Below are 21893 nucleotides of genomic sequence, written 5' to 3'. Positions count from 1 at the left end.
AGAAGCCTCTTCACATTCCCTTTAGAAAAAAATAACATTTTCGAAGTCAGGAAAGTCAATTTTATCCCATGGAAGCAGCTTAAATTCATCAGTCAAGCTGTTCAGTATTCAAATATAAAAAAGGAAAGACCTATGGGCAAGCTTTTGTCATTTTTCTATATAAGCATCCTAAGTATACTAGCAATGACCAATGTAATTCACTGTGGTATGTATTTAGTTTTAGGTGGAGGATGGCACAGTCAAACTTATACTACATCCTGCATGAAGGCTGCACATTAGTACATCTGAAGTTAATTCAGAGTGCTGCCAATCAGTAAAGTTTTTGTTAAATGCTCTTTATGTGCTGGTAATCTCCTGTTGTACAATTGATTCTACATGGCACTACTATATTTATGCAGTTACTGCTGTTCAAAATCTTCTGAAAAAAGTTGTTTTCCTTGAACTTGCTAATATCAATTTGCAGTGTCATGTTCCAAGATTACTTTTGTACTTGTCAATTTGACTACAAATTCATTTCACTGTTCTAGTCCGTGTAAATGCACTTTCTGAATCTCCAAAACACTTCTCACTGAAGAAAAGAACAAAGTAACCTATCACTGTGTTTTCTTTTTCATGCATTGTATTGCTTCCATCAATTTTTTTCCTCCTCTCCCTTTTCAAGCATGTAATTCCTTGTATCAATGAGACTGAAACACACTATCTATGCCTAGGAGTCATACCAGACTTTCAAAAGCCTGCTGGCAATTTTTCAGCCAATTTACACCAGGGATGCCAAAGCTGCTCTGGAAATGGTTTAATGTTATTCATCTACTCATGAATCATTTGCTTCAGGCTTAGTGACTTCAAACTTTTTAGTTTAATGGAAAGCCACAGCCTTTACGCTTTTCCTTTTAATTTTGTGGTTACCAGTAGGATGTGGTTATCATCCTACTGGTATTATAATCATTCCAATACATAGTTCTACTCTGATTTTACTCAGCTACAGTTTTGTCTTCTCCCTTTGCATAATAGCTAAAACAGCCCACCTACCCTCACCATAGATGCCCCACAAATAGACACTCAGTTTCTACCTGATAGCATACACATGCAGAATCTCATCATTTCACTCTCTGCAAGTTTCCTCATATTCACAGACATGTTTTCCTTCACTTTCCTGTTCTCCAGGCTTTGACATACTTGCCCTGGACACACTTATTTCATGTCATTGCACCTGCAAGCATTCTACATTTCCTCCCCCTCCTCCCATAGTCCTGTATTCCCCACATAAGTCTTAGATTTATTTTATCTCCTCTGTTTTGTATACATGCACTACTTACACACAGGCAACAGGTTTTTTTTCCTTGCATTTTCACATTTAACATAAATTGTTCAGTAATCTGTATGCCTGCTATGCTTAGGGTTGTTTAGTGGTTAAGTTAGTGTTTCTGCACAAACCTACAACTCCTCTTGCAATATTCCTTTATTCTCTTTCCATTTGTATTTGTGCTTACAAGATTTTAGTTCTAGTCTTAATGCAAATTAGTTCTTCTGGACGTTCATTTCATATTACTTTCAAAATGTTAAAAACTGGTTATAGAAGTAAGAATTAAACCACTTCCAAAACCCAGAGAATTCTCTTAAACAATACTAACTTGATGAGCTTTAAGCTTGCAGTATAAGTTACTGACTTCCATTATTTATTTTAAATTAGTTGGTTCTTTCTATTTTTCTTAAGCAAAACTAATTTAAATGACCTAGCAAGAAGTTAGAATATTAACAGTCCAATATGACTCAAAGACTCAATATGATACAATTTGTTCACAAGGTAGAGGCAGTTAAGGAAGCTTTAACCTCTGTAATAGCAGCAAGCAGAGGAAAGGTAGGTAAGACCTACATGACATGGTTACAAAGGCTCCTCCTCATTTACTATACAACTGGAACACAGCTAAAGTAAGCAAACTATTTTCAAAAGATTTCATTACACTTTCTTGCATCATGAACATTTTTCCAGCTGTTCCATAAACCCTAATCAGATATCCTGCCTGCATATAATCACAGAAATATAAAGATGGTTTTCTGTTTCAAAATGTTATATATGGGATGGGAGGGAAGTCCTAGGCATCTAAATATATTCATTTCATTCAAAGATCATTTTCCTCCTATAGCAAAGTTGCACCAGAGCCGTATGGCCAAAGAAGGAGGTGTACACATTTTCAGTCATATAACCATAGGGATATTAACTTCAAACAAGCCCCATTCAAATACTACAAAACCCTGACTACACAGTCAAATCCTGTCCCTAGCAAAGACATTCACAGTTTTAGTGACTTTGGTAGAAAAAATATGGAAAATGAAGAGCAATAAAAGTAGTAGCAATCTGTGTAAATCAAACCATGGAATCATTTCCAAGAGTCTGATGATTTCTAGTTTATCTTCATTTATATGTATGTGTGTGCATATACACACACACAGACACACACACACACACCTGTAAAAACAACAGTATGGAGATGAATTGCTTGATGCCTACTATCTGATAATTTCTATCAAGAGTTCAAGCACAACTCTTCAGAGATTATGTTAATGAGAGTCATGAAGGAAAAAATATCACATTTTTAATAAGAAGGGGGAGGGTGTTTCTAATAGTACTATTGTATAGTACAAGTAAAACTAAAAAATAAATGGCTATAGTTTGATAAAAGTACTCATCACTGAGGAAAAGGCACATTGCCTTGTTAAGAAAGGAAATGGTCTGATAGCAACTGAAGCACATTTGTTTGATAATTTAAAAATTAATAGCAGTTAAACAATATTAATTAGGGATATGTATATTATTTTTCATCCTAATTCAAACATTAACAAACAGTACCAAAATAGAAAACCCATTATTTTCACATATTCATATACCTAACCTAAAAGATTCCTACTGACAGAGCTAATATTCCATTAAGATGTTACACTTCCACTTTGAAGCAATGTTTACAGGAAAGAATCTAAAAATCCACACTTTTTAATCTTATATTACCACTAAAATGACAGCATAACTATTTTATTAGTATTGAATTTTATTTTGCTGACAGTTATTTGATCTTTGCCTTTCCATAAAAAATATTCATATCACATACAGTTCATATATTCAGTAATTAGTCTGCTGAGAGAGAGAGAGAGAGAGAGAGAAGCAACACTAAGGGTAAGAAGAGGAAGATGATAGCAGGAATATTACAGATGAAGATGATAGGAACATTACAGAAATCTGAAATGACTCAATAAAGGCAAGATGGATTTCTCATCCTTTTCTTTCCTATTCTTCCCTAATGTAACTGTATTAGTCCTTCTCCTCAGGACATCCTCAATTTTTCAGCAGGGCAGTCTTATGGTCAAAGCTTTTGCCATTTTCTCTTAACTGCTTGCACTTGAAGGTTTTATTGCTGGATGACAGGAAAGAAAGTAGAACCAAAAACCAGGTAAGGAAACAAATCGGAACAACAACAGAAGCCATATTCCTGTCTTCAAAAATGCATCTGAAGAATGTGTACAGTCTTTCCATTACTGCAGTAAGACAAATTCATTCTTTTTCTTTACTTCCTACTGGCCAAAATTTTGCCATCAAGAATGTCAGGATAGAGAAGGTTCTCCTTCTCAAGGCATCCTGAAGTTCATATATACAAATGATTAGTGCACTGCACTTGATCAAAGACATATTTTAGGCCCATGGCTAACCCACAGTCTTCACTGGAAGCACTTAGCACAATGTATCTTGAAGTCACTAAGCAGGGTTCCCAGATTTTTCAGTGTCTCACAGATAAGAACAGAATGTGCACAAAATGATAGGGGACTAACAGAAGCTCTTATTTATTGTGAAGAGCTCTGGGGAAAAATGAATGTAAGTTTGCATAGCTGTTTTAAGGATACAGTATCATATCTGATAACATATCTCCAGAGTATTATTAAAAGGTAAAAGAAACAATACATGTACTTTTTTCCATTTTCCTTTAAAATGGAAAACATTGTAGTTCTTTTTTTTAAATTAAGACACTTTTTGACTATTGCCTGCCTAATGAAAAGACTAGTTACAGACTAGAAAAGACAGAACCCATGATATAGAGCACTTCACAAATATTTTTCTTTTAATTAAAAGTATTTCATTCTTTGTTTTTTGCAAACATGCTATAGACAAATGTTGGCTCATACAATACTTTCTCATATAGCGAGGAGTAGCAAGGGATACAGCTTACGCACACTTGTCTGTTTTATACACAACATATCAAAGAAAGCAAGCCACAACCAAAAAATATTATATATGAATAAAGAAACTGAAATGGAAGAAAGTCAGTATCATTATAGCAGATGCTCATACAACAGTTTCTATTTATTTAGCTAGATTTCATGAAATGGTATTGAAAACTAGCACCAGTTGAGATAAAACTCTTTAAACAATATTTTAATGAAAGTAAGGATTTTGTTTAAAAGTTAAAATCCACGTACACAATCCACAAAATATTTCATAGCTTGAATCTCCTGCTCATATACATATTAAGCACAAGACCAGACGTCACAATGAACTTGCTGTTATCCTTATTAAGACAACAAGGCTGTAATTGTTCAGCCCCATTCAAACAAAAAGTTTTCATAATACAGCTGAGTAGGTGAAAAATCTGTTTCTTTTCCTTTCCTGTTTTGTCTGTTTAACACAATTGTAGCCCTCATGTTTGCAGAGAAGAGTTAGAAGATACGATCCATGTTCATTCTCTCCTCAGAAAGCAAATAAAGAGACCACAAGGTTTTGAAAAATTCAAGAGGATTCACTTTTGCTTTGTTTTATAATGAGTAGTGGGGAGGAGGGATAAAGAGGAGCTGCAGTTTTTGTTTTTCAATTTTTAAATGTCTTGTGTTTGCAATATTGGCTCAAAAACCCAGTAATGAAGACCTGTTCTCACCAACTACTTAGGATGACTAAGTTAGGATATCTAGATGTGCACTGTATTGTTTATTTGAAAAGTAACAGAACAGATATAAGGCACAAATACTTATACAATGTAACACTAAACTGCATCAGACTTAAAATTAGACAATCACACTCCAATAGGGTATGAATACCTGCTGTAAAAGATCACAGAATCAGCAAGGTTGGAAGGGACCTCTGGAGATCATCTAGTCCAACCTCCCTGCTCAAGCGGGGTCACCTAGAGCATGTTAGACAGGGTTGCATCCAGGCAGGCCTTGAAGATCTCTGGTCATGAATATATCATTAACAAATGTGTAAGATAATGGTTGCTGACGTATCCCAATCTCATTAACAAAAAGGTGACACAAATACCAGTTAAAAAAAAAAAAAGGCACTTTCGTTTCAATTTAAGGCAGAGCCTCATCAAACGTCTGCATACACCCACTGATTACCGAGGGACTGCATGCTTTAATAAAGTTAAGCACAGCCCTAAACAACTGAGTTCTCTCTCTGATGGAACAAGATTTTCTGATTTATATGATGAACTCTACCTTGCACCGCATTACAAAAGGTAGTTTAAGTTTGCCTTACATAGAGACCCTCTTCTGCTTTTGCAAGGATGGAAAGAACTGAAGGTCAGAGAGAAAAGTATATACCATCTTCATTAGTCTACATGAAACATGAGAAAGACCACAAAGCTCGCTCTTAAAAAGAGTAAGAGACCAATGTCTATCTATTGGAAAAATCACTGGAAAAAACGTTAAATTCCAAAAAAGTCAGTTTTGTGGTCAATGAAATACAAAAAATTAGGAAAAGTAGTATTAAGAACAATTTTCCTTTTAGCTAGAGGATGCTTACCTTTGCAACTCCAGCCCTATGAGCACCTTGGGATTCCATGTATGCTACGTATTTGTTGAACTCCCTGAATTCATTCATTGAAGGTCTGAAAGTCATAATTTTACAACTTGGATTTGCAGGACTGTCTGAGATGAGAGTAGCCATTGTGGTTCACTTTCAATCCAGCTAAAAAATAAATTAAAAAAATAAAAATATGCTTAAGAGAAAAATCTTCTGTTAAATGATTTAGGAGTTTGAGTATGTTTCAAACATGAATAAAGCTTTCAGAAACCCCTGCCCATGCTGGTATAAAAGGCATAAAACCAGTATTTACCTTTTATTCCTACTCCTTTAAGACTATTCAACCCTCTTCATTTTCATGGTACATTTTCTAAACATCACACACTTTAATATCACACTAGCACCTTCCTGCGGTAATCCATCCGCATATTGCTGTCATTTCTGCCTAGATACTTACATTATACAGGCCTAGTCCAAAGTTACAGAGCTGTACATTTAATGTAGGATGGGAAGTGACATCTTATATGGGAAAACTAAACTACAGATTAGTGATTCTCCAGTCACATTCTGAATGTGAAGAAATAAGCAAAAAAGGTCTACACCTGGATTTCTCAATTCTCTTGTCAGCATTTCAACTACATGATTATGTCACCCTTCATTCTTTGAAACCCCATCAACATAAACAAAGCAGGCAAGAGAAGGGAGAATATATCTTTTTGTTTACTTCCATATCAGCCAAGAAAATGATTTAAAAGACCAAAAAAATCATATTTCCATTTCACACCAAGATACAGTAGTCATGAGAGGACTGTACTTTAGGCGACTGATGCAGATACTTCATCTTCAGTTGCTTTTGTAATTTCTAACTATACATCACCATGTTTGTCATCTATTGTACAAAGAATTCCTCTTTTCCTTAAAGAAAAGCCTATCACAAAATACAAGTAACAACTTTGACTAGCTTTTCAGTGATTTTGCTGTCCTGAGCAGATGACTTAACTCATGCCTCATCTTCTTCATCTGCAAAATACATGCAACATCCTGTAGTCTTATATTCTACTTTCATGTTATTGTATTAGCCCACCGATTTCATTACAGCTTCGCGTTTCTTCTAGCTTGCTTTTGTGTGAATGTCTGTACAGAAAAGCTGTATGGGGAAGATTCCTTTGTGTCTGTTTCACTCTCCCGCTAATAATCCAACATTTAGACTTCTTAAACTTTTTATCTTTCAAATTCTCTTTTATGTCTTCATTTTTCCCCATTCCACTCAACACATCACTTGCCATTCTTAGCAGTTAAAATGATTTTTCTCCACACCCCACCCCTTCTCTAAGTCATCACTTCTCATAGATGTTATTTAAATATGGATTTTCCACTGATTTGTGCACTGAGCTTAAAAAATAAGCTATTTATTAAGGATTCTACCTCAATTATTTATGTTTTGGGATATTATTAACCATTGAAAAAATTTATAGGTCACAATATTCTATCTTTGTGTTTGATTTGGGGCAAGGACAAGATGAGAAAGAATCTCTTATTTTTATTTGTAACCCCTGTTTCAAGAGTTTTCACTTTCTAAGTAATGGAAATAAAGGTGTGAAACTTGCCATCCTATTTGGAGGCAGCATATAATAATCTAAGAATAGCAACTGGAAGTCAGACAAAGTTCATCTACTCAGCCTCCAGCTTCCACAGTTGCTAACAGCAGATATCTGGGAAAAAGTAGAAGTATAAGCGGAGCTTATGCTTATACTTTTCAAGAAAGTCCTCAGCCTTCAGCAGTTCACAGCTTAAGGAATCATGAGACAGAGAGGATATCTTCGCATTTAGTGGAGTTTGGTGGATTTTTTTTTTTTTTTTTTTTTTTTGGGGGGGGGTCCATGATTTTGAATCTCCGTTAGCTTTTAATACCCAGGACATTCAGTGACAAAGCATTTCACAGCTCAACAATGTGCCAAAAGAATATTTCTAGTTTCATCTGGCATATCCAGTGTGCATACAGGAAACAGCTGCTCACTATCTTCTCATATTTGCTTTTATGCCACAGACGATTTACAGACCTCTATCATCATCTCCCTCAGTAATCTGTTTTCCACGCTGAAGACCCCTTGACTAGTTAGCTGTACCTTGCAAGGGGGTGGGCAAAAACTGTCAGGACTACTCAAGATAGGAGCGTACCATGGATTCACACAATCATGTAATAACACTCTCCTTTTTAGGTGTGGTCCTCACAAATACCACAAAGCAGTTCGGCCTAAAATACCTTTTTTAAACAGGTAATTTACTATCTCCTAAAAGTTCAGAAAATGTGCATTGCTAATGCAGACTCTAACATTGCTGGAGACATAAACAGCAGATGGCAGAAGTGAACTGATGCAGCACTTGCACACAGTTCTGTCAGGTCTCATTTTTTGCAAGACTTTCTAATTTGGTTCCTGTTTCACCCTGCCTATATGCGTACCAGAAATGCATGTATTTCTAGAACATAGGTAGGATATCCCTCCCAGATGACCCCACACATGAGGTCCAACTTGTCAAACCACTGCAAGGTCTGAGGTCTGCAGGGCCTTAGAGCATAAAACAAGCTGCAACCCAGTTCATCCGAAGGACTGCACATATAAAGAATCAAGACAAGAACACTGGCACACTGCTCAAATGCAACTGTAGCCCCTCTTCCACAGTGGAAATGGGTATAAAGATCAAATTTATCCCAATCACGTGACCTGATGCTAAGACGTATTAGATGTTAATTAAAATATTTCTCTTACATTAACTTATTTCTGTAAGCAGTTGCTAAATTTACCAGAGGATTTCATATCTTCATTATTGTGTAGCAAGGCATAATTAAGGTGGTCTTTAAAGCAGATTTTAGAATCATAGTCCAACTGCTATCAGTAACATACTTCATGAATACAGTTTCAATTTCTCCCACATACATATCTGGAGCTTCAAATATATTCAAAAGATGCAGTATCACTGCATGGAGTGCAGTAAACTTTCAAGTTTCCACTTCTCCAACATGCAACACTGAAAACACCTGTACTGGTAGGTCTGCATTTTTAAGAGCAGTGCCTAACAGTCAACTTAGCCCATGGAGGAATCATGGAAGAACAGGTGAAAGAGACCTGGTTGCAGGAAAGTATGTTTGATACTCATATTCAGTATAGAAGACTTTTCAGATCTTAACGCAACATAAATAACTAATTCTATTACCTGATCATTTCTTCAAAAGTCCACTTGCTTATGTTTTTATTTATTTATTATTTATTTTTTAAAAGACACACCACTAACTACGATGATGGTAGCCAACTGGTAGATGGCAGGTTAATAATCACCACTTACTACCAACAGGTACTCTCAGATGGAAACATTCTGGATTTCAAAATTCCTTAAGATGTTTGCAGAGGTAAGTTACCAGGCTTTCACACAATCACCGAATCAGTAAGATTGGAAGGGACCTCTGGAGATCATCTAGTCCAAACCCCCCTGCTCAAGCAGGGTCACCCAGAGCATGTTAGAGAGGGTTGTGTCCAGGGGGGCCTTGAAGATCTCCACAGAAGGAGGCTCCACAGCCTCTCTGGGCAACCTGTGCCAGGGCTCCGTCACTCTCACTGGGAAGAAATTCCCCCTCACGGTCAGGCAGAACTTCCTGTGCTTCAATTTCTGCCCTTTGCCTCTTGTCCTGTCACACGGGACAACTGAAAAGAGTTTGTCCCCATCCCCTTGACACCCTCCCTTCAGGTACTTGTACACATTGATAAGATCCCCCCTCAGGCTTCTCTTCCCCAGGCTGAAGAGGCCCAGCTCTCGCAGCTGTTCCTCACAGGGCAGGTGCTCCAGCCCTCTGATCATCTTCATAGCCCTTCATAGCTGGACTCTCTCCAGTATCTCCATGTCTCTCTTGTCCTGGGGAGCCCACAACTGGACACAGGACTCGAGATGAGGCCTCCCCAGGGCTGAGGAGAGGGGCAGGATCACCTCCCTTGACCTGCTGGCAACACTCTTCCTAATGCACCCCAGGATAACACTGGCCTTCCTGGCCACAAGGGCACATTGCTGGCTCATGCTCAACTTGTCATCCACCAGCACTCCCAGGTCCTTCTCTGCAGAGCTGCTCTCCAGCAGGTCAGCCCCCAGCTTGTCCTGGTGCCTACGGTTATTTCTCTCTAGGTGCAGGACTCTGCACTTGCCCTTGTTGAACCTCAGGAGGTTCCTCTCCGCCCAGCTCTCCAGCCTGTCCAGGTCTCTCTGAATGGCAGCACGGCCCTCTGGTGTGTCAGCCACTCCTCCCAGCTTGGGATCATCGGCAAACTTACTGAGGAGGCACTCTGTCCCCTCATCCAGGTCACTGATGAAGAACTTGAACAGGATGGGACCCAGTACTGACCCATGGGCAACTCCACTAGCCACGGACCTCCAACTAGACTCCACGCCACTGATGACAACCCTCTGAGCTCTGCCCTTCAGCCAGTTCTCAATCCACCTCACTGTCCACTCACCTAACCCATACTTCCTGAGCTTCTCTAGGAGGATGTTCTGGGAGACGGTGTCAAAAGCCTTGCAGAAGTCAAGGTACACAGCGTCCACTGCTCTCCCCTCATCTCCCCAGCCAGTCATTCCATCAGAGAAGGCTATCAGATTGGTTAAGCAGGATTTCCCCTTGGTGAATCCACGCTGGCTACTCCTGATCACCTGCTTTTCCTCCACATGTCTGGAGACGACATCCAGAAGGAGCTGTTCCATCACCTTTCCAGGGATGGAGGTGAAGCTGACTGGCCTATAGTTGCCTGGGTCCTCCTTCTTGAAGACTGGAGTGACATTGGCTTTCTTCCAGTCCTCAGGCACCTCTCCAGTTCTCCAGCACCTTTCAAAGATGATGGAGAGCATCCTGGCAACAACACCCGCCAGCTCCCTCAGTACCCGTGGGTGCATCCCATCAGGGCCCATGGATTTGTGGATGTCTAGCCTGCCCAGAAGGTCTCTAATCCTTTCCTCCTCAACCAAAGGAAAGTCTTCCCTTCTCCAGTCTTTCTCCCTCACGTCCAGGCTGCAGGATTCCTGAGGGCTGCCCTTAGCAGGGAAGACTGAAGCAAAGAAGGTACTCAGTAATTCTGCCTTCTCTGTATCCCTTGTCACCAGGGCCCCTGCCCCATTCAGTAGTGGGCCCACATTTTCCCCAGTCCTCCTCTTGCTGCTGATGTATTTGAAGAAGCCCTTCCTGCTGTCCTTGACATCCCCTGCCAGACTCAGTTCCAACTGGGCCTTAGCCTTCCTCACAGCATCTCTACCTACTCTGGCTGCATTCCTGTAATTCTCCCAAGTAGCCTGTCCCCTCTTCCACATTCTGTGTACTTTCTTCTTCTGTCTGAATTTCACCAAGATAACCATATTAACTGTTTTTTCCTCAAGCAACCACTACGTGGCAAATCCTTTATCAGATGCAGAATAAGGATGAAGTTTAAGCCTCTGCAGCCAGAGAAACAGATGTGATTGCCACCTTGAAAGCTGCAGCATGGCAGACCACAAACCATAGACCTTATCTCCAGTACAGAACTAATTATCCCTGTGACCTTCCCAATGAGTATTTCCCCTTTGCTCTCCAGAGGTTAAAAGAAATCATATGATCTCCCCACCCTTACACCTTGTTAGCACAGAATATATCTTGGTGTAGTCGTCAGGGAAGAGTCATACATGTCTTCCAGCTGTTATGACTGGAAGTACACACACTATACTGAATTACTATATTATATGCACCTGCACAATACATAGACTGCTAAGATACTCACAGTAGGGGAAAAGCATCTGATTAGCTCACAAGGCTAGGAGCCTCTTCACTTCCAAACTGACCACCAGCTACTTTTCTTATCCTGAAAGCCCACACTTTAAGAATATCTGGTCACAATTTTCACAGGACATAAAAAAGCAGCAGAATACACAAAACAGAACAGAAACACCAAAAGCAAGGCATTGGCTGAGATCTGGCAAGTCTCAGCAGATGCCTTTCTGTAGCCCAGATGCAGCATTTTTTCAGTCATTCAACATAGTCCAAATGACAAGTTGGGCCTTGAGTAGTATGGCTGTTCAGTTATGGCATTAACACTCCAGCTTCTTCCTATCTTCTGCTCTCATAGGGTTCAAGTCCTGCAAAAGTCCTTAAAACTTCCTCCAGACAGGTACTGTAAATATCCACAACTGTCTTGCATGGAATTTATTCCTCAGATCGCTAAAGATATGTGCATGGACATGCTCATATCAGGCAAAATGTCCATTTCTCACAGAAAGTGTTCTTCTCTTTACAAAAAGAATCTTTCACCCGGCTTTGGTTAATTTTGCCACTTTAAATTGTGGAAAACAAGCTAGGTAATTTGGTAACCAAAAGACAGGCTGTTCAAAATTTGTCTCAGATACGGGATGCGCGGGTTTTTTTTGTTTGTTTCTATTTTTTTCCATATTCCCCAGGATTTTGTTATTAGATGAAATGGATTTATATAGTTACATTTTTTCTTTTTTCATGAAAACAGAGGACAATATTCAGAACTAATTCTGGATATTCAGAAGCTCTGATAAATCTTCTTGGTCACCAATCTCCTACCCTGCCAATTAAAGCAAAAATAGCACAAATTTTTTTTAAAAATGCCTCTCTGAAAGAATCACATCGATATACAAGAAAGCAAATAAAGATCTTTCATGTGGTCTAACACGAACTAAGTACGCACAAGACTCAGGCAGCAGGGAAAGGAGTAAGTCTAAAGATATTAAATTTTAGAAAGGAACAATTGTGGACTACAGTCTAGGCTAGGAATCTGTTTGCAGCAGCTCTTAATGATCTATTAAAATTATTATATCCATTTCTCCTTGTCAAAAAAGAAAAGCTATAAAATAAAAAGAATCAGAGGGAAAACATAAAAAGACCTAAGAACTGGATGGCTTCTGCCACAAGTCACTGGAACAGCACTGTATGCCACTTCTCATGAAAAATGGAACAGCTGAATGAATTTCTCCTGCTCTCTATCCTCCAAAAAACAGGTTAAATTTCATGCTGGTTTAATGAAGTTATCAAAAGTTTCTACAGACTCAGGAATCCTTATTTATATGTTTGCATCTGTCTTACTCCTAGCACAGAACCAGTATTACCAGCAGTCTGTCAGGAAACTCATCATGGCTGAAGACAAAGATTTGGGTACTTTAATAAAGCCAGGACAAGAAAGTACATATTGCACCTCATAACAGTGGCATCAATTCCTCACTCACTAAGAAACTCAAGTGTACTTAAGCATGAACCTTAGAAGCACTATTTCTTGACTACAGAAAAAAAGACAATCGGGCAGAGACAGATATTCACACACACACACAAAAAAAAAAAAAAAAAAAACACACTAGCAGGATGGATGGATGGATGGACAGACACACACACACACACACACACACACACACACACACACACACACAAGCACTAGCAGGACTCATGGCCAATTCCCTAGGCAAGTATTTCTGCTCCTCCTCTGTAGTCCTGAATGCCCCCTTTGCCTCATTTGCTGCAGTTTCTGCCATGGCAGAAATTTAACATCACGCAAACGAAATTCTCTGGTAGCCACAGTTTATTAAATATGATTATTTACTCCTGTTCATTACTTCTATATCTTGGAAGAATGGAGCTCTTCTTCCTCCTTTAATTTGCAAAGCTCATAGATACTGACATGGCCAACTTTCTTACCCTCTCTCCTCCAACTACCTTCATACATATACATACCCTTGTTTTTTGTGTTCTGTCATAAAAATTGCCTAGCTTTTGCATGTTCTGTGCCTGTGGTCTTCCCTAGAGGGATATAACATGAAATTGACTCCATTCTCATCAGTCTAAGAGCTGGCCACCAGACTTCTGCAATTCCAACAATTCCAGTTAGACTGACAAATATTTTACATCACTCTGATGCTCTTTGTACAGCAAAACTCCTCCTGACTGTAGGAAGTAGAAGGCCTTACGTTTCATCAGGAAGGCCACAAATTCTCTTCATAAAAACTGTTGAAACACTTCCATGTAATATTGCAAAATCTTCCCATCTCCTCTTCCCTGCTCTCACATTAGTGCTTCTAATATGGAAGACAGAAATGTCTTGTGGAAAAACAATAAAGTTCCTCACCTAAGTATGAAGTGTTTTTTTCTGAAATTATCAGGTTTTCTACTGAGCAGGGGAATAAAACTGAATAGACCAGTAATTTTAATACCAATATTCGTAAGCTTGCCCAAAGTAGTTGATATATTCATAGACTGGATTTCTGCAACTCAGGAGATGATGCAAGAATTTGCAAGTATTTGCAGCCTGCATTCTGACTTCACAGAATCACTATGGTTTATCAACAACAAGCAATTAGGCTCCTTCTCTTACAAGAGATGCTGCAGCTTAACAGGATAAGGGAGCTATTTTCATCAAGTAGCATTTATGCCACAGCAGGCTGCACTGAGCACCTCCATTCCAAATTCTTGCTAATCTACACAAATTTTAGATAGTCTAACAACTACCTTCCACTCAGCTGTTTCTTGGGCTACTGCTTAACATGCTTTTTGGCACACCTTAATGATTTGCACTCCATAATCTACCAAACCTGTCAAAATGCCTCCACCATATATCCATTCCCAACTTCCAAGTTTTTACATAGATCTATTATTTTACTCCATCATTGTTTGAACCACTGCATACTGACCACAAACTTTCTGTAGTTATAACTTGGGCTCCAAAATACCATATCTAGTACTACTTACAAAAAGAACATTTTTATGCAACCTATTCAGCACATATTGTTCCTCCTCTAGCTATTGTGAAACGTTGCCATAGGTAAAGAAACTCTCCTGGAAGGCTCCACAGCTTAAGCAGAAATGGAGAAACAGCTGTTAGCAGAGGACTTCATCTCACGGTAAAGAATTGCAGAGTAAATACAAAAAAAAAAGTTAAGTGCATTTCATCTCTGCCAGGTGATTGTTTGACTTTGATATCTTCAAACCGCTAAGGCTAACTGGGATAGAAGAGAGGGACAATATCTGGTATTTATCACCGACTTTCCTTCTCTCTGTGCTCACCTGATTCTCCGCATAATGTTCCTTCCTCTAAAGCCCGCAATCCCCACATTTTCAGGACTAATGAATGACAGTTTGGATTCAGAATTTCTCAGAAACCAACATCCAAATGTACTAGTTTCTTCAGAGCATTCAGTATATATAAATGGCACACCATTTAATACAACAGGCTGCTTAACATTAACTCACAAAACAGATTCTGTAAAACACATGCCTCTAATCCACAGTATTATAAGAGAAATAAGCAAGAGTATTCGTTTTGCCTGTGTTGAAGTTGCAGCACTAGTACATTGTATTGCTTTTTGATGCAAAGAGTTCAATGAAGAATAATCTGTGTTTTAATATTTCTACAGTGGGAACTTGCAATGATTTATAACTCAATAAAACCAGAAGGTATTTCCACTGGGACAATAAAAGAACAGTTCAGAAACATCATCAACTTAGATGTAAGCCATACCTACAATTCATAAGGTGACAAAACCATTAGAAGTCAGCTTTTTTCTCTACTATTCCCTAGTATTTTTTCTAATACTAGATACTTATATTTCACTGACCTCACTTTCAAATATTTGTCATCATTCTTTCAGATCAAGTATTCCAAATAGTTCAATCTGTAATCAAGCCAAAGCATAAAGAACTTTTTTTTTGCCTAAAAATATAAATTTGCCAAAGCTCTAAGAATAGTATACAGGTATTAATATGACGTCATGACAGATAACAAAACACATTTAAAATCTTAGTGCAAAATCTTCTATGTATTATAACTCTTCTGCTTACTTCATCTTTAATTTTACATTTATCAGACCCAACTGTTTCTTAAACTCATTTCTTCTTTTCATTCATTCAAATCTCATTTGCAGACTTTTACATTTTTTCCCTCAATTCTAACTTATTTAAGCTTTGAATTACAATTATCTTTTTTTTCCTCCCAATACAGGTAATTTATCCAATTCAAAGTAGATTCATTTATAATTTTATCAAGTTATAAATCATTACTCTTAAATGAGAAAATAAACCTTGAAAGCAAAAAAAAAAGAAAAAAAAATCTGATCCATCGTAGCAATCTCTTTACTATAAAGTATCTATTAAGAAGTTTGAAGGGAATGATTATCTATGTCCTCTTCAAGAATGGTTATCCATGAACATTTCAGTTTTATCAGACAAAAGCCAGAAAGAAATCCTAGGTCCGGTGAGCTAAATCACAACAGCCTCAACCACATTAGTCAAACCATTCCAGCAGAAATGTCACAAAGGAACTGGAATGCATTTTGTTTGTGAATTTAAGCACTCTTCCATAAGGTCTGCAACAAAAGCAATGAAGTATCCTACTGCCTCAGAGGATCAGAAAAATCAAACTGATTAGATACATCACAAAGATGTGTTTTAAATTTTAATATCTTAGGTTAAAACACTGATGATTTTTCAGATCTATTGTTAGCATAACATTGTTATTTTTATCTAAATGTTAGAATTATACAAGCACTGATTTTTATCCTTGATTCTGTTTAAGATCAGTAGGACTATTCATGTGGATGAAGTTAACTGTACTTAAAGTTAACAAATTAATGTGCTGTGTTCAGCTTTACAGTTTTCAACAGCTGAGATAAAACTGGAAAGAATACAAGCCTAAAATAGTATGAAATGCAATATACAATATTACCTAAGAAATCAGAAATAGTTAATCACAACAGTAACAGTTGATAATACACTCTAGACTTTGCATCAAGAAATGTTTATAATAAAGGATTTGGATATACCACAATTACCATCTTTCAAATATAAAATACTCCAGTTTTTAAACTTGCTTAATTATGAGTTAGTTTATGAATCTAAGTGAGCAGCAAGGAAAGAACTCAACATGCCACTTATTTACTGTTTTGAGACATGAACTATTAAGATTAGCAGATGACTAGATTTGTTACTGGATAAGTATTAAAATGTTAAATCATAAACCCCATACACATTATGTTCAGCATCATGTTGCAGAAGCATAGTCCAGCAAAAGAAACCTGTAAAAACTAGAAAATTTCAAAATTAATTACAGAATTAAGTAGTAGCCCAATCAAGAGCTGCTGAAACTGAGAAAGGCCTACAAACTATTAAATCCACTTTTAGTAGGTGTGTAAGAAATCATCTTTTTTAGATAATTACTGTATTTGTGCATAACAACTTAGGACAATTACAATAATTAGCACTTGCCAGTGCAATTTATTGATTTGAATGTATTACTGAAGCAATTGTGCATTTGGTGCACAACTTCTGACTTTAAAAATCAGGCCCAAAAATACAAAATATTGTACTCAATCTACTCATCAAGAATTAAGGACTAAAAATGAGATATTTGGGAGGGGGTGTCTATTTTTCCCTTAAAAATTCAGAGGTCAAATCTGAGAGTTTTAAAAAAGACAGACTAAATGTTTTGATCTAACTATTATTTAATTCATGCTCACTTATCTAGATGAGACGATTTATTTCCCGGGTCAATCACAAAAAAGAAGATTACTGTTAAACTTATCTGTATCTGCATTTAGCTAAAAATCAACCAGCAGCTGCCAACAACCAGCAACATCAACATCACTCCACAGCAAAGCTGAGAATAAGATAAGTATGACTGGCAGTGGTTTAGTTTACCCTCATTTCAAGTAGTGAGGACTAGCTCATGCTAGTTGTGTCTTCCACTGCTTTGTATTTGGAAGATACTTCTGTGAAGGAGTAGCATTAGCTAGTTACCATGGTTCCACCGCCAAGACAAATTTTATACCACAGTCATAATCACATTCTTGTTTTGGAAAAATTGTGATCAAGAAAACATTGTATGGGGACAAAAAATAAATCTGCATTAGCCTGTCATTAAATTTCTTTCTTTTGAAAAAAATTTCAATGTAAAAGTGGCGGTTTTATTAGAAATTCCATTACTGCTATTGTTAAAGTCTTAGATAAGTATAACTATTTAGAAAACTGCAGTTTAATAACATCAAAAATAAATGTTTCATTCTCTGAAAAAACACAAAATGCTCCCTATTATAAAAGGACAAGGACATAAAGTATTTTTCTTAATTACAGAAGCAAACTCATCATTAGTTTTCTACATTATAACACAGAGTTAACCTAGCAGAAAAACAATTTTCATAATATATTTCATTTCAAATTCTCAGTTAAAATCAACTGAGACTTGCAAACAGAGGGCTGTTAATGTTGCATAAAGCTCTGACACTGAAACTGCTCTGAACTTGTGGACACTATAGCCACAGACAAACAAAGAACAGATGATGAGGTCATTATTTTACTCAGGAGAGTTTTATTGTCTTTTCCTAGTGTTTTACAACTGTTAACTTTCAGTAATATCTTAACGACATTAAGAAATGAATGAGTAATATCTCTACACCTATAATTTGATGAAATACTTAGGACATCATGGAACTTGATGAAGTCCTTTCTGAACAGCTTGTTTTTCCTACACAGTCTAGAAAGAAGACAGGGAGCAAGCACGAGATGTAGAAGTGTGCTTTAATCTCTTCATCCACTTTGAAGACCCAGGGAAATAGCACCACCTTTTCGAGGTTTTTCACTAAGCAGTTCAGAACAGGATTGTCCTGACCTAGTATTACAAGGTACAAACCAAAACTTGAGGCTGCTTTTTCCAACACCTGCTGGTTTCATTTTCTGTTCTTGATTCAACATGCCTACCTACCCACCCACAACGTAAAGCAGAAAGACCTACTCCACCTCCCACCCCTTAGGAGGTCACAGACCACCCCACAGCCACCCCGAAAGCATGACAGCTTCTCACCCCACTGTCACCTCCATTCCTCTTAGTGGCACCTCAGACGCAAAGCAGACAGCAGGTGTACAAATACTCCGAAAAACACGGCAGCCGTCAGCCCCACCGCTCGCACTGCGCCCCCCAACCGCCCACAGGGTCACGAGCAGCCTGCCCACCTCCTGCCACCCTCGCCCCTGCCCCACTTCACTTAAACCCCTCCCCGTCACCCGCCGTGGTCCTCGTCCTACCCACACCTCGCCTCTCCCGCCCTCACCTTACCTCAGGCACCACGCGCCCACGCACACGCACCCTGCGGCCTACTCCCGCCCCCCGCCGTACCGGGCAGCCGGGGGTTAACGCCGCGCCGCCTCGCCGGGGGGGGGGGGGGGGGAACGACGAGAGTCGCGCTCTGCTCCGCACCGGCGCGGGATGGCGGCAGCTCCCCGCGCCCCGTCTCCCCCACCGCCACCACCACTCTCTTTTCTCGCCTTCTCGCTCCGTTTCTTGTGGGTTCGGGTTTTTTTTTCCCCCCCCCCCCCCCTTTCTTTTTCTCTGGGACTTCTTGTTCCGTGCGCGGATGACAGCTGTTGGCTGCGCATGCGCAAGGACCGCACGCGCACCGGGAGCACGCGGGGGCCGCCCAGGGGAGCACGTGACGGGGGGAGGGAGGCAGACATAGCCCGTGGCGGGGGAAGGGGGGAGCTTTGTCACGTGCTCGCGGCGCCGCTTCCGGGGGGAGAGGGAGGGGGCGGCTGTCTCACCGCGCGTGGGGAAGATGCGTCCCCTGCTCTAGAGGCGCAGTGGCAGCGTGGGTGGAGACGTCACGGGGCGGTCACGTGGCTCCACGGCTCTCTTTCACCGCCCGCCTTGCCCCGTAAGGCCCGGAAAGTGGCGGGGCAGCCGCTTGGCCCCGGCGCGTGCCTACCTGAGCCGGCGGGGGGCGGGGTTCGCCGCCTTGCGGCGGCCAATGAGAAGCGCCAGCGACGGGCGTGGCCGCTGGCGGCTGTTACGGGCATTAACGCTCGCCGAAGGAAGCCAAGATGGGGGGCGGCTCGGCGCAGGCACGGATGCTCACGGCAGCCGGCCCAGGCGTTGCGCGCAGCCGTGCGAGCGGCTTGCCCCTGCAGCGTGGGGAGGGATGAGCGGCGTAAGTCGCACTGGAAGAGCTGACCACGGAGGAGGGTCGTTGCTGAGGGGAGAGGAAAAGGAAGCGTGGATGCCTTCTCTTTTACTCTTCACTCGTGTACACTCAGACAAGATATCTTGTCGCAGCCGCTACAGAGCAGCACGTGCCCTCGAACAAGTAGCTGGCATCGCCTTCCAGCTGGCTGCAGCATGTGTGCATAGAAATGCTGTGGCACCCAACAGGAAGCCTGTGAACAAAATAAAAGCTGTAATGTTATGAACAAAGTTAGCTGTTAACCTCACTTTTATCCTTACATACCAGGTGTTAACAGAGTGTAATGCTATGTGTGTATCATGATTTTAAAGTGCTACAGCACTGTGTAATTTTGATCATTCAAGGTGCTAAAATAAATCGGTTCTTCCTACTGTGTACTATGCTCTTACTTAAATTTGTTACTGTTCAATACCCTCAGTCTTCCCTTTAAGGTGTGAGTCACTATCTGTGTTACGGAAAATAATGAAAAATGAGCAAAATAAAAGGGGTGAGCCCTCTTTAGATACCTTTTTTAAAACACCTTTGGAACAAAAGAAGTCTTATTTTAGACTTAGTTTTATCTTTAACTGTCAAAGACTTTTTACAGTACCAGTCATTAGTATAAAATTACTAATGAAACCTGAAAATTTAGGGAATATTTTTTAAAAAGAAATATGTCTTAGCATTATAAGCTAACTTCAGTAGCAAAGTTGCATTGTTTTGTCATTTGACCCAAGTACTAGGCCTTAAGGTATACTATATCTGCAGTCTTAACACTCATGCAGTCTTTAAACTTCTCTCTGGCAGAGCTACTTCCAGTATTGTCTACAGTGAACTCTCATTCTCATGCCTGAGGAAGGGAATATCATTTCATTGAACCTAAGCAGGAGAAACAGAGGAGGTAATTTGCCTGCCTTTTCCTTCTGTTTGCCCTTGCAGCAATGAAGAAGAAAATACTCATTTAATGCTTTTTCAAAGAGAAAGCAATGCAGTTGAATACGGTTTTTACTCTCTTGCTGTCAGTGATTCTGATTATAAAACACAAAAGATTGATCAGACACATACAGTTCTTTTGAGTAAGATCTCTTAAGCCTCGTGCTAAATATTTGTTGAAGAGAAAATACAGCAGTGATGTGACTTGGTTGGTCTCTTCTGGGCTTGCATCAGACTGTAGCGTAGTGTTACAGACTTCTTCAAGACAGATCTATTGTCTATAGATCAATATTTTTAGCTTTACTAAACTGCTGTAGCACAATGCTGTCAGCACTTGAGAGTCACTTTCTCTGCCTTAGTGGGTTAATCCTGTCCTGTGTATTTGCTGACATGTTCCTGTGGCATGAATCTATTTTTTTCTAATGAGGTTTAAATAGGCTTTCGTGTACTTTATTTTTTCCAACCTTTCATATTTTGGGCTATGCATAATAACACCTTAATCACATGACCACACCGTCAGTGGAAAAAGGCTGTAATCCATTGGTTCCTTCACCTTGGTTTTAAGTTGCTGATCTAGCTTCTGAAATTCCAGTATAGGCTTCTCTAGCTCTTTGGACACTATGCAGAGACTCTCAAATACATGTGTATAAGTGCACATAAATTACATACACATGAGTGTATACTATGCATGCTATTCAGATATTACAGGAATTTAGGACAAAAAAAAACAGACTTTTTGCTGCATGATAGTCTCAGTTCTTTACCTCTTTAACCCACTTTTACCTGAACTGAAGTTAGAAGCTGCTCCTGTTCAAGTAAGAGGTGTTTTTAAATAAGTTAAAAACTTGTTCTCTTTAAAAAAAAGAAAAGAGATTACCATGAGCTTACATACTAACTAGAGTACTGAATGAAACCAACAACATAGAATCACAGGATAATTTAGGTAGGAAAGGACCTCTGAAGGACATTAGTTCTGTCCCCTGCCCAGAGTAGCTGTAACTAGGTAGGTTGTTCGAGACCTTGTCCACTTGCACTTCGAATATCTCTGAGGGTTGAGATCCCACAGCTTGTCTAGGCCCCCATTTCAGTGTTGGTACTGGTATCGTGGTGATTGGTGTCATGGCCATCCATGGCCAGTAATCCTGTGGCCCTCCTCTGGACTCATCCCAGTATATCAATGTCT

At 39.5% G+C, this 21893-nt stretch overlaps 1 protein-coding gene across 7 annotated transcripts in view; it reads right to left on the bottom strand.

Annotated features, from left to right (window-relative positions):
- The window catches only part of KDM4C (lysine demethylase 4C), a 249607-nt gene extending 229950 nt beyond the window's left edge, over positions 1 to 19657 (bottom strand). For 3 of the 7 annotated variants that reach the window (XR_009961144.1, XM_062599325.1, XM_062599331.1), the window contains exons 1-2: positions 18898 to 19129; positions 5783 to 5947 (exon numbers count right to left, since the gene is read on the bottom strand). Coding sequence is in view for 6 of the 7 variants with exons in the window: in XM_062599325.1 (XP_062455309.1) it covers positions 5783 to 5926 (144 nt within the window). In the remaining variant the exon portion in view is untranslated. Of the gene's footprint in view, positions 1 to 5782; positions 5948 to 10281; positions 10373 to 18897; positions 19130 to 19543 lie in introns of those variants that run through there. The other 4 variants (XM_062599330.1, XM_062599328.1, XM_062599327.1 and 1 more) reach the window with 4 other exon arrangements.
- Between the last annotated feature and the right edge of the window lie 2236 nt (positions 19658 to 21893).

Source organism: Rhea pennata, chromosome Z (genome assembly GCF_028389875.1).
Source record: "Rhea pennata isolate bPtePen1 chromosome Z, bPtePen1.pri, whole genome shotgun sequence".
Classification (NCBI taxonomy): domain Eukaryota; kingdom Metazoa; phylum Chordata; class Aves; order Rheiformes; family Rheidae; genus Rhea; species Rhea pennata.
Note: the sequence above shows the minus strand (reverse complement) of the source record. Positions and strands in the feature narration are given on the sequence as shown.